Below are 12,520 nucleotides of genomic sequence, written 5' to 3' on the forward strand. Positions count from 1 at the left end.
ACATGATGAAAGCATGCACTTCAATTAGGAGAAAAGAAGTTGCATACAATTACCCATATATAATGATATTAAGTACGGTAAAACATCAGTATCATCAAGATTTAATTTATACTATGCCATTTAGACTTTGTATTTTTGAAGAAGATATTATCCGGCCAGCTTATATCAGTATGAATTCGTTTCAAAATTTTAAGATCTAACTAGTTTTAAACAAGCAATATTTGGCTACATTACAATTGAACTGACTTGAGCCATTCCTTTATATTGTTCTAGCTACTACGTAATTATTATAACTCGCTGGTTGTGTCTTTAAGAAAAATAAGAGACTTGTATGCAGGGGCGGAGCCACGTGGGGACCCAGTGGATCCCGTGTCCCACTGAATTTTATATATATATATTTTTTACTTTCTGTATATGAAAACAAAGAATAAGTTGCTTAGAGTTTGCAAATTTTACTGCCAGCCAACTTGGCGTAGTGGCAAGGATTTTTGAACTGGTTTCAATTTGTCCCAGGTTCGAATCACTTGCGTTGGCTTTTTAAGAGCGTTGACACAATTTTTCCTTATAGTTTGGCATAACTGAGATGCATTGACAAAGTTCTTGCTTATTTTTTTTAGTTTTTGGTAAAAATTTCACAACATTATCAATAGAAACATGAAAAATATATCACCGCATGCAATTGACCGGCTCACAAAAGTTATTTCTTCAGTTCGAAACAAAGCGATTGCTCATCTAGCCATAAAAAAAAAAAAAAGCGATTGCTCATCTATATGTTCGAAATGGCCAGAACATGGTTTACCTTAGCAAAAAAGAAACATATACAGGTTTCAATGTCTTAGCAAACAAGAAAAATTCATGGTTTAATACTTTTAATTTAATTGACACCATTTGAAATGGACTTCCATCGTTGATTCCCAGCAAGTTCTCGAGTCTATAACTAATTGGCCTTAAACATGAACCATCACCAGCTCACATAATAGACAGATGAAGGGGTTGTTCTCACCCAACTCAGTTCCAACATTTCCAATCAAGATGCAAACAACCATCCACCAAACCTTGTTATATTAATGTTAATGATGGACACTTGTCAAATTCCACTTCCAAATACAGACTTCAATTACATCACTGAATAGATTCCGAAGAAAGGTCATTTCCCAAATGTTGATCTATAATTGGTTGTTCAAACCGTACCCAGAAAAATAAGACTAAACACTGAAAGCCACTGGACCGTTCCAAACCAAAAGGAGCACATTTGATAATACTAGTCTAATATTGGATTTGATTGCTCCGGCACGTGAGACGTCGGAAATGTGAAGACCTAAATTGGTAACCATTCTGCACCGTACGCGTGTCCTGTGGGTGAGCTAGTGTGATGTAGGCGGATGCCCTTGCATGGAAGTAACAAACCCTAATCAATCCTGATGGGTATATGGTTCAATGGGTTTACGCCACGTGTGCTCGACAATACCGTGTGACACGCATCTCCACTTGACCCAATTATTATTTGTGGGCTCTCTAAAAATCTTTACTTTTCATTTTGTGATCTAACCTCTTTCGGCCGACACTAATTAAATATTGTTAAGATTTTTGATCAAGAGTACTTTTGCAAAGGTGTGCCTCTGTTTTACTTATTTAAGATTCTTCCCCAATAATTTCGTATTTTCTCCAAAGGCTACTATGGTTGAAATTCAGTGAAGCTACGGTGTTGGGTTCTCACACTTTTATCGTACTTTTTATTGTCCTTTGATGAAGATTGATATTGGGAAGAAGTTGTGCAAGTCTATGCAGGGGTGGGTTCGGTACGGTACCGGACCTTGAAACCCAATACCACGTACCGTATCAAACTAAGTTGGTACACAAAAAAGCCTACCATTACCGGCCACAGAAGTCGGTATACCAACTTCTCGGTATACCGATATCTCGGTTCGGTTTCGGTTGGTTGGGCTTAGTACCGAGTTTGAAATTGGGCCAGATTTCAGCTAAGGCCCAACTAAAATTTTAAAAGCCCAAACCTGTCAACAAATGAAAAAAATGCAATTGTCACATCAATTTAAAGGACCAACCTGGAAATGAAAAATAAGCTAAAAACTCTCATACATCAACTTCACTACTTGAGTTCATCACTTATTCACTTCAGTTCATCCCCTTCATCACTCCATAGTTCATACAAACTTTAAGTCAATAATTCATAGTTCACAGTTCACACAAATGAATCAAAATATCAAATGATACAATAACTAAGTGCAATAGTTGAAAACAAAGTGTTCAAGGACTCAAAGTTCATCTCATCATCAGTTCATCACTTCATATTTGCTTGCTGCCTTGCTGAGTTGCTGTGCTCCCTCAAATTCAGTTTCTGGAAAAACAATTTCTGCAAATTCACACTTCAGTCAATCACAATGTTTTGAACCACCTTAAATGGAAAACAAGGAACGCCGTTAAGGCCATTAGATTGTTTACAGTACAAGGACACAAAGCATAAAATGATCTTAAAACCATATGTTAATCAGAATCGGCGACAGATTCCTAGAAAGGGTCCTTCAAGACTAAATCCTCTAAGTTACCGAAAACATTAACAAAATTTCACCTAATTGATAACACCAAATGGATGCCAACTAAACAATCGCACTCTCACAATAGTTCTTAACCATGGCTTAAAACAAACAACAGTCCATGTATATTATCAAGCATCCATTCCCTTAATTTAGCTGACAACAGAAACAAACCAATTCGCCATTCAAATTATTGCCAATTAACACTTAATCCATATGAATCAGATAAACCAATGAGTGTCCAGACCTACAGATCGAATCTCACCAAATCCATATGCGAGAAATTATATTTAATTTTCAGAAATCCGAGTCAAAATCATACAAACAAAGCAACAGAAGGAGCAGAAATCCAATGCCACAATCGAAGATCAAAGATCCAGTGGAAATCGTAAGAGAATCAGACGCAATTTGAAAATTTTGAAGAAAGAGAAACTGAAATTGAATTGGTAAAGAAAGAGAAACTGATGAAACTGATTCGATTCATGACTCAATCTAGAATCCAAGTGCTTCTAGCTAAAATTAAACAAAGAGAAAACTCACCGCCGTAGGACATGAATCGAACTTCAAAGGAGAGGTCCAGAGGCGGAGAGTTCTGGGTTTGAATCGAAACGAGAGGCAGAGAGAGGGCGGAGAGGCGGAGATTTCTGGGTTTGAGCCTTGGAGGCCTCGAGGGAAAGAGCGGCTGAGGGAAAGAGTGGCTTAGTGGGAACTGGATTAGGTTCTGTACTCTGTAGTCGTATTACCCCTTTAGGGTTTGGAGAGTTCAAGTCTAATCAACGGTTATAATAAGATTTGAAATCAAACTATTAATAATCAACGGTTCAGATCGATAGATATAAAATATATTTAAATAAATAAATAATATATATAATATACGGTACGGTATACCGTATTTATCTGAAAATCGGTACCAGTACCGTACCATTATCTGGAAATCGTTCGGCACTACCGTACCAATATCTCGGTAACCAACATAGCTGGTTACCAACATTGTTGGTTCGGGTGGTAATCGGTTGGTTGGTTTGGATCGGTAGAATTTGCCAGCCCTAAGTCTATGAACCAATAAGTTAAAGCAAATGGAGTAGTCATTTGTGCACTCTTTGTTAATTGGTGCTTGTTAGAATACATAGACTTTGTGGAGACTCCTGATATTATTTCGGGAGATTCTCTTGATGTTTATTTTTAAAAGAAAATATATATTAAAAATTAGATCGAAGATTACACATGATGCCACACCATATTTAAAACACAATAATGAGAGATATCAATTAAGTAACTTTAGCTATCTTCTAACACAATCAGTACAAAAATATCAGCCGCGAATTAAAAACCATGAACTCAGGCCTTGAAGCTTTCTGTGTCCTTTTGGCTATTAAAAAATGGTCAATTTTCCAAATTTGAGTCTAAGTCCTGTCTCAAAGGAGATACAGCAATTAATATCTTTTTTCTTTAGCGTAAAGCTTAATTACCCCAATTATACTAGTTATGGGAGCCCTTCTAATGAGGACCATTACAAAGAGAACTAGTTGAAGACTTTTGTGTTACACCCACTTTTTTTTTTATCACATTTCGGCAAATCAACCGTTAGATGTTAAGATATTTATATGTAGATCATTTATGCAATTTTTCAACCAAGTTAAAAATTGTTAAGATATTCATAATCATGATTTATCAGTTATGAACATGAACGGTTCATGTTTGATAGATTTGGTTCGTTCATTAATTTGATCTAGTTTGATACCTTCACGATTAGCAATTTGGAAGAAAATTTTCAGTAGTGATCTACTGATGGATCTAATACTTGATTTGCCATAATGTAATCGAAAAACAAGTCTTCCGAACTATTGATTAGAAAGTCCTTAACTAGTCCTCAATTTAGTGATATTCATTAGAAGAGCTCTCTACTTGTTATCTCAAAAAGCCACCAAAATTAGGAGTAGGACAACATGAATAGAATTAGATGCAACAACAGCAAGCCCAATCAAAGATCTGGCCCAAATTAACCTTTGCAACAAATCCACCAACCAAAAGCAAAATGATTTGGTAAAACTAACCAAATATGGTAAAAATCTGGTAATTCTAGGTACTAGTAACTTCAGCATATGTAACTGCCTCTAACTAGACCCTTTAAACCCCTAAATCCATATACAAGTAAGGGTGCAAATTAGAATAATGTTTTTCAGTGAGGCAATAATAGAATAAGACATAAATTTAGGATCTTAATAAAATTCACGCTAGAACCCAAAGCTCCTTTTTTTATCTTGTTAGCATAATTAGCATCCCTCGGTCTATTTACGTTATGGGTTTTCACTTCAAGCCTCCTTTTCAATTCCACAGTTCTTCCATGTGTGTGGCCTATATTTCTCTCTAAACCATTGTCAATATAACACTAGGCGTAGACAACTTTTCCAACTCTTAAACTCTGTCGCAACTCAGAATCTCTTTCCACTGCTATGTTGAATGATCAAAGGGTTGGCACCAGCCGTGAACATGAAGATGATGATCACGGTGACGATGAGATAGTCCGGGATATCCACGCCTTGACACCACCTCATCCTGCACAGGCTGCTAATCGTGGAGGCCGTCAAAGAGAGGCTTGGGAAACTGGTAGTCAGAGATCATCATCTCTGTCCGTGGCTAGTATTGAAGGTGCTTCTAGTGAGAATTTTACTTCCATGAGTAGAGAGTTCAGTGCTCTAGTGGTTGCAGGGTCAACAATTCCGCATAGTGGTTTTAGTAACAATGATATGAATGATAGTGCTGTAAATAATCCTGGAAACAACAACTTGGGATTGGGTAGAATTGGAGAGGAGGACAATATGCTGGAGGAGACCAATCCCTTGGCTATAGTAACAGATAATTATCACTCTTCGGATCCAATTGCTTCTCCAAGAAGTATCGGGGCTAACAATAATAACATGGCTAGCTCTTCTTCATCAAGCATGATTGGCACTAATCAAGGGCATCAAGGTGAGATTTCTGTGCATATGGTCAAGAAGGAAGAGGTGGAATCAAAGATATCCGCGTGGCAGAACGCAAAGATTGCCAAGGTTAACAACAGGTTCAAGAGGGAGGATGCTGTTATAAATGGGTGGGAAAGTGAGCAGGTTCAGAAAGCTTCTACATGGATGAAGAAAATTGAGGTAAGCAAAGCAAATCTTCATAGTTCTATTTAGGAAAATTTTTGTTATCAAGATCGTGATGGTTTTTGTGATACCACTTTCTTTGGTAGTCAATTTATCAATCTCTTTTGAGCATGTACTTCATAGTCAAACAAATAATCATAGTCATCAACAAATCCTAATAAGAACAGTAATAGTGTAATACATTCTTATCATCTTTATCATAATCTTATGATATATATACTTTGATCCTTCTTTATTAGTTTCACTAATATTTTATTTAATTCATAACTTCTATTTTTGTCAGTGTAAAAACAATTTGTTATTGTCTTGGGTCTGATTTTTCAAAAAATTGGGAAGTAATGGGAAAAGTGAATACTCATTGGTACCCAAAATCACTTGAATTGTTCAGAGGAAGTTGGAAGAGAAAAGAGCAAGGGCCTTCGAGAAGATGCAAAATGATATAGCCAAAGCTCACAGAAAAGCAGAGGAGAGGAAGGCATCCTCTGAGGCTAAGAGAGGAACAAAAGTGGCCAGGGTTCTTGAAATAGCCAATTTAATGAGAGCTGTTGGAAGAGCACCTGCCAAAAAGTCCTTCTTCTAATCCTGACATATTTCATGTTCAGGGAAAATAATTGCCTCAGAATCATATAAGGACCTTTTCCTTTTGAAAAGAAGGCACCCTATATGAAATGGGGCGGTGAAGAGTGGCATCAAAGGAAACGATCAAACTATGTATTTTGAGTGTTTTGGATTGATTGATCTTTCTGAGTGTTGTAAGTGTCTTCGAATTTTAGATGGTATTGTTAGCTAAATTAGAGTAGTGAAGAAACCTTTTGGGTCTTGTACATTTAGTGCCTAATGAGGTAATGTCCGTCTTCCCAAATATGAAATGGAATGGTACTATTTCCTTATGTAATCAGCTAAACAGCAAACTAATATTCATATGGAACCCGAAAATCAAACACTGCATATACACATTTCTACCACCAGAATGGAACAGGGCCACAATTCTATTAGAATTAGTGAAAACGTAATGAAATGTAGGAATCTAAATAACTGTGACATACTTATATTATACAGCTACTTTGATACAGCAATATAAGACCAATGAGTTATTACTTTCCCCGTATCTAACCATGCCAAAATAGCCAAACTCCAGGAGCTCTATTTAACGAGCATCAACCTAGCACAGACTAATCACTAATGTATGCCAACCTCGATCAGACTAAGCAATCTGAAATCTTTTCAGAATCTCAAAAGTGACCACACAGTTGAGACGAATGATTATGACTTTTCCAAGCATCTAACTATAACAAAATAGCTAAACTCCAGGAGCTCTATCTAATGTGCATCAACCTAGGCAGACTAATGTATGCCAACCAAGATCAGACTAATTTATGCCTGGCAATGAAGAAAGACACGTTATATTAGAAGGCATGCCTGATGAAAAGATCGATCCCTTACCTAATGATAAGAAGGTTATGAAATTACCTATCGAAACTTTCAGTAGCGACAGAGTCATTCTTTATGTGGGTTTTGAATTATTTATTTATGGTTTAAGGTTGCCGCAGAACTATGACATTTTAGAACTTCTTTACTGTAGAATCCTCGTTAGGAGGAGTTTTAGACACCCACAAATTACTCTATGGAGTCAAAATAAACAAATGAAAAGCATTCTAAAGTGAATTTGCTTAGTGCCTTGGTCACAACATACTTTCACTAGCATGAAAGCACTTCACTTAATAAAATGCACCTCGAGTTTTAGAACAACACAAAAGACTACAACAGTATAAAGCAATCTGTCTTGGGTCTGAGATAATGAATATGGACCAGTGAGTGATCCCTAATGTGTTAGCAATGTCCAAGGCTTGCAATTATGAAAATGATCTATCACCGACAAAAGACATATTGTCACCTAAATAGCTTACTACTCGTACGGGATTCTTTGTTTAGTAGAACAAAAGGCGAAAAGGAAGGATCCAATTTTTCAAGAAGCTAACCACTAACAAAGGATATTTCATTCTCCCATTTTCCACGTTTGCAATTTTTGCCAATAATCTCCTGAATTTCATTTTTATGATGGGTTGTTTACTGTTTAAGGTTCTAGCTTGAGTTTGGCTGACAACAGGGTGGGAGGGAATGGACTTTGAAAGAGCGAATGCTACTTCTCATTTGTGGATTACAATAAGGCTAATCATCTCTTTCACATTCAGTATTAAAGAAGAATACCGACACCATTTCATTGTTGTACTGAACTATAAATTATATCTAATAGCGAAGGCCAGAACACTGTCACAAACTGACTTCCCAGTTGGGTTGAGGTGTCAAATTCCATCGCTATTAATTTAACATTTACATTAAGTAGTGGGTGATATTATGTACAGCGTGCCTTTTCTCACTACTCTACTTTCAAGTGGTAGAACAAGATCATAACAAAAAGGGATTTGACCAATCCCCCGGAGGTTTACATGCCCAGGGCGTTTCTTAACATCTAGTTAGTTATTCCAAGTATGTCCCAAAAATCAAAGCACGTAGAATCCATATTCCTCTAGCATTTAAGATATCAGAATCAGCACTTACAGTAGGGAAGCACCTTGACTGATATCCATCATTATTGTATTCTTCATCTTAGGGAAGTGATCTAGTTGCATATGCTCCGTTGACAATGAAGTTTAAGAATTTTAGTCCAGGAATAAAAGCAACCTTGCTGCAAATTCAAGGACGAAGATAAAATGATTACTCATAAAGGATCTGCAGCCAGACAAAGATCACTTCTATCATGACTGTTCAGTTTTATTTGAATCTTCAAGAGATTCAACTTCTCATAAATTTCATCGCTTTTCGGATGGTCCATATCACTAGCCACAAAATAATGAAACTTATTATCTACTTCAATCCAGCTGCAACCTGCTTCTTTGTTTACTTTCAAGTCATTCATAACAGTTCTAACTTTTGCAGCCTCATCAAACATTCCTCCTCCAGCATACATATTTGAAACAAGTATATATGACCCAGCCTCATCAGGTTCCAACTCAAGCAAATGCTTTGAAGCTAAAATGCCAAAATTTAAATTCCCACATAACATGCAGACATTGACTAAAGTTCTCCAAAGCATTGGTGAGTCTGGAAATGGACTTGTGTTGATGAAATCGATGGCTTCTGAAAATTTCCCAGCCCGACCCAAAAGATCGACCATGCAACCAAAGTGCTCAATCACGGACCTAGTCCCATATTTTGGCTCCATTTCGTTGAATAAGCATAACCCAGTTTCCCATATTCCAGAGTAACTGCAAGCTTGAAGAACAGCCAACAACGTAATTCCATCAGGGGCAAAACCTTCTTCCTTCATATTTTCAAACAGTGAAAGTGCTTTGGTGCCTTCTCCATGAAGAGCATATGCTGAAATTATGGCATTCCAGGATACACAATCACGACTATTCATACCATTGAACATTTGAAAAGCTTCTTCAATGCTACCACATTTGGCATACATGGTAATTATAGCATTACCTACAGTGGAATTGGCTTCAAGTCCAGCTTTGATAGCATAAGAATGAAGACTCTTACCCATAACCAAGCAGGCTTCCTCAGCAGACAAGCTAAGGAGCCGTGAAAAAGTTATGGAATCAGGAATTATACCAGCATATCTTGATTGATTAAATAAGACAATGGGATCGTCTTTAACATGTATATGTGATTCCATGAATCCAGCCAGAACTGCATTGAGTGAGGCAGTATTTTTACCTGAAAGACCATCGAAAACCCGTCTTGCAGATTGAAAGTTCCCACATTTGGCATATATGTCTATCAAAGCTGTCCCAACATGAACACCAGAGTAATAACCAAGTTTTGTAACACACGCGTGGATTTGACGTCCCAATTCCAGATTTCTGCACTCTGAGCAGGCATCAAGAATAGTACATAAAAAACTAGAATCACAATGAATGCCTAGATCAAGTACTTTCAAGAAAACATCCAGAGCCTTATAAACAGGGCCATTTTTGACATACATTGATAAAACAGCTGTCCAAGAGATCAAGTTCCTCTCATCCAGTGCATGGAACATTGTCTCGGCCTCTTCAATCATCCCATGCTTTCCATACATTGTTATAACTGCATTTCCAACAGAAGTTTCACACATAATTCCATACTTCAGAGCGAGCCCATGTAATTGCTGGCCTTCATGCACACCCACATCTCCACTGCATGCACTGATTAAATTAGTAAATGTATAATCATTTGGATCTATACCAGAACTCAGAAGATCAATAAAAACCCCAATTGCTTTCTCTCCGAGGCCGGCCCTCCCATATTCTAAAATCATATAATTTAAGCACTGAATATCTTTGTAATCCATGTCACTGAACACTTTCTCGGCATTGCCCAAGCAGTCACTTCTAGAGTACATAGAGACCAATGAAGTAGCTACAAAAACGTTGTCCTGAAGCCCACTTTTTACAACAAAACCATGAACCTGTTCCCCACGTCTTGACTCTTCTAGTGAACCACACGCCTCCAAAATCACAGAGCAAGTATGCTCATTAAACTTCTCCTCTCCCTGAAACATGTCCCCAGCAATGCGAAAAAGAGATGCATAATCGCCAACCTCAGAATACCCCTTCATTAGAGTAGTCCAAGTGATTGTGTTTCTCTCAGGCATTTCATCGAATACCCGGTGTGCATCATCCAATCTTTTGAATTTCGAGTACAAGTTGACGAGATTGTTGCCTTGAAATGTGTCGGTGTCAGTTTGGCACCGGCATTTGAGTAAGAAGGCATGAATTGCCTGACCCAGCATCAGATTTTTGGACCCAATTGAGAATTTGAGGAGCTGAGGCCATTCATTGAAGAGAAGGCTGTGTTGTGCTTCTTGTGGAGAGGCCGGAAGAGTTGAGTTGGTAGAAAAATGGAGTGACTTGGGTTTTGGGTTTCGGATTGAAGAGGACTTGCTGATGGTGTTCTTCAATGGAGGGAAGGGTCGTTGGGGTACGTAAAGAGCGGGAAGCAAGGAGTTAGAGAGAAGGGTATCCATGGAATTTTATGTTTGACACTGTGGCCTCGAATGGAGATTTCTTCGTGATATAAGAGCGCGCCTTTGTTTAAACTTTAAACACAGGATTTTATATTATCCCTATTCCAACGGTGCCCTGCTTAGCTGGTGAAGACAGCAGAGGGAAGAAGAAGGGAACGGGACTTGGTGAAGCTCCGAGCAATATCAAGGTTAATGCCCGGGGGCCTCAATTAAGGCCTAACTCTTAGACATCAATATGATGTGACAATCCATGATTCCATGTCATTATTTCATGCAACAAATCTTTCTACATGGCTAATTTAGAAAGAAATATTTGAGTTCATACTAATGCAGACGTAAAAAAAACTAAATTGTCTACAATTCATCAATAGATGTGTTAACAAGACTAGAGATAAGTTCGAAAAAACTAACCTAGCTCTGCTAGGGTTTCGAGTGCCGTCATCTAGGGTGACTGCTGCTCCTACACCTTCTCCATTTTCATGGATAACAGTGTAGGCCTAGGCCTGTGGTTTCTCTTCTTTCTCTATTTGATCGGTGCGAGCCTGACGGTGGAGCGGGCGGTGCTTTCTGATTCTATTGGGATGGACTGGCCGGGTTTTTTTTTTACTGTGGTGGTGGGTTGAGGTGTGGTACCTCTGTCGGTGTTGCTTTTAGGGCAACACAGGTTGCTGGGTGGAGCCTGGATCAGGAATCTTTGAAGGATCTGAGGTTTTGTAAGAGGTGATACTGGGAATTTCTTCTTGAGAATATCGAAGGTCTTGGTACGTTGGGTATTACTGGCAGTGATGGTGATCCACCCCTGGGGTCTCGAGTCAGTGCTGATGACTGGGTTAACATGGGAAGAGAATGGTCGGTTCTAATGGTAGGCTACTGGTTTCAGTCGGATCTGTGGCGTTGCTATGAAACGGAAACGTATGGTGGAGGAGGTGGTGATCTGGACTTTGGTGGTTGCAGACCGACTGACAAGGATGATTGCTATCACGCCCCTAATTTTTAACATAAATAAAAATCGATATACAATCTCATAATTATACATGCATGATCGTTCAGCCATCAATACAAAATACCTGAAAATCTTTTTCCCTTTAAACCAAGTATATAATGATGTCTTGAACCCACTATGTCAATATACACTCGCTCCACAGAGTTATATATTACACAAACTTACGAATTAAATTGTCAACAACAAAATAAAACGTAAATGCTCCTAAGAGCTTACTACAACAGAAGTCCAAATAACGGTAAAGTCACAAAATTGGCTTCCTACCGTTAAGCTGCAGGTACGCTACCCCAACTTCAGCCACGATTATCCTGACCTGCAAGATTAATCCCTACACCATTGAATAGTGCACCGGGTTGCCACACAACAAACCCGGTAAGCTTGTGAAAGCTCGTATGAGTAACTCAAAAAAATCAACACAACTCACACTGGAAATAAGGAAAACAACTCACACTTTGATTTCCTTAAAAGCACGTAATATAGAAAACAACTCACTCCTTGGTTTCTATTAAAACGTAACATAGAAAGCAACTCACTCCTTGATTTCTATCAGATCATTAATAAGGAAAACAACTTGCACTTTGTCCACTTAAAAACCATTAATAAGGAAGCAACTCTCACCTTATTCCCTAAAAACATGTAATCTCATGAGTTAGATATAACCTTGCCCCGTTACCCCATGACTTACAATGGCAGACAGACTAGAGCTCTAACTGAATTCGTAACCACTCGTCCGGCCAAGACGTGATTACCTGATATGATGCCCAAGGTCGATCATAGACCTTCATTCCTCGTACTTCTTAGTGCCTCG

The 12,520-nt window shown here is 38.2% G+C and overlaps 2 protein-coding genes across 3 annotated transcripts; one reads left to right on the top strand and one right to left on the bottom strand.

Annotated features, from left to right (window-relative positions):
- Positions 1 to 4,849: 4,849 nt before the first annotated feature.
- LOC112193197 (remorin 4.1) lies at positions 4,850 to 6,593 on the top strand. Of its 2 annotated transcripts, none has more exons than XM_024333269.2 (2): positions 4,850 to 5,695; positions 5,982 to 6,228. In XM_024333269.2, the coding sequence occupies exons 1-2, from the start codon at positions 5,006 to 5,008 to the stop codon at positions 6,012 to 6,014; spliced, it is 723 nt and encodes a 240-aa protein (XP_024189037.1). In that variant the 5' UTR covers positions 4,850 to 5,005; the 3' UTR covers positions 6,015 to 6,228. The 2 variants fall into 2 exon arrangements, with proteins under 2 accessions (XP_024189037.1, XP_024189036.1); XM_024333268.2 differs by having other exon boundaries at positions 4,852 to 5,695; positions 6,087 to 6,593.
- Positions 6,594 to 7,929: 1,336 nt separating this feature from the next.
- LOC112191869 (pentatricopeptide repeat-containing protein At2g33680) lies at positions 7,930 to 10,936 on the bottom strand. Its single transcript, XM_024331340.2, has 2 exons — positions 8,420 to 10,936; positions 7,930 to 8,338 (listed from the first exon to the last, which is right to left on the bottom strand). Coding segments are annotated over exons 1-2 (2,292 nt in total). The 5' UTR covers positions 10,710 to 10,936; the 3' UTR covers positions 7,930 to 8,336.
- Between the last annotated feature and the right edge of the window lie 1,584 nt (positions 10,937 to 12,520).

Source organism: Rosa chinensis, chromosome 3 (assembly GCF_002994745.2).
Source record: "Rosa chinensis cultivar Old Blush chromosome 3, RchiOBHm-V2, whole genome shotgun sequence".
In the NCBI taxonomy this organism is placed as follows: Eukaryota; Viridiplantae; Streptophyta; class Magnoliopsida; order Rosales; family Rosaceae; genus Rosa; species Rosa chinensis.

Bases quoted from the DNA above. Each gene is read 5' to 3' on its own strand.
- LOC112193197 (XM_024333268.2), top strand. From the start codon at position 5,006: ATGTTGAATGATCAAAGGGTTGGCACCAGCCGTGAACATGAAGATGAT. The intron at 5,696-6,086 runs GTAAGCAAAGCA...TGAATTGTTCAG, and splicing joins CATGGATGAAGAAAATTGAG to AGGAAGTTGGAAGAGAAAAG.
- LOC112191869 (XM_024331340.2), bottom strand. From the start codon at position 10,709: ATGGATACCCTTCTCTCTAACTCCTTGCTTCCCGCTCTTTACGTACCC.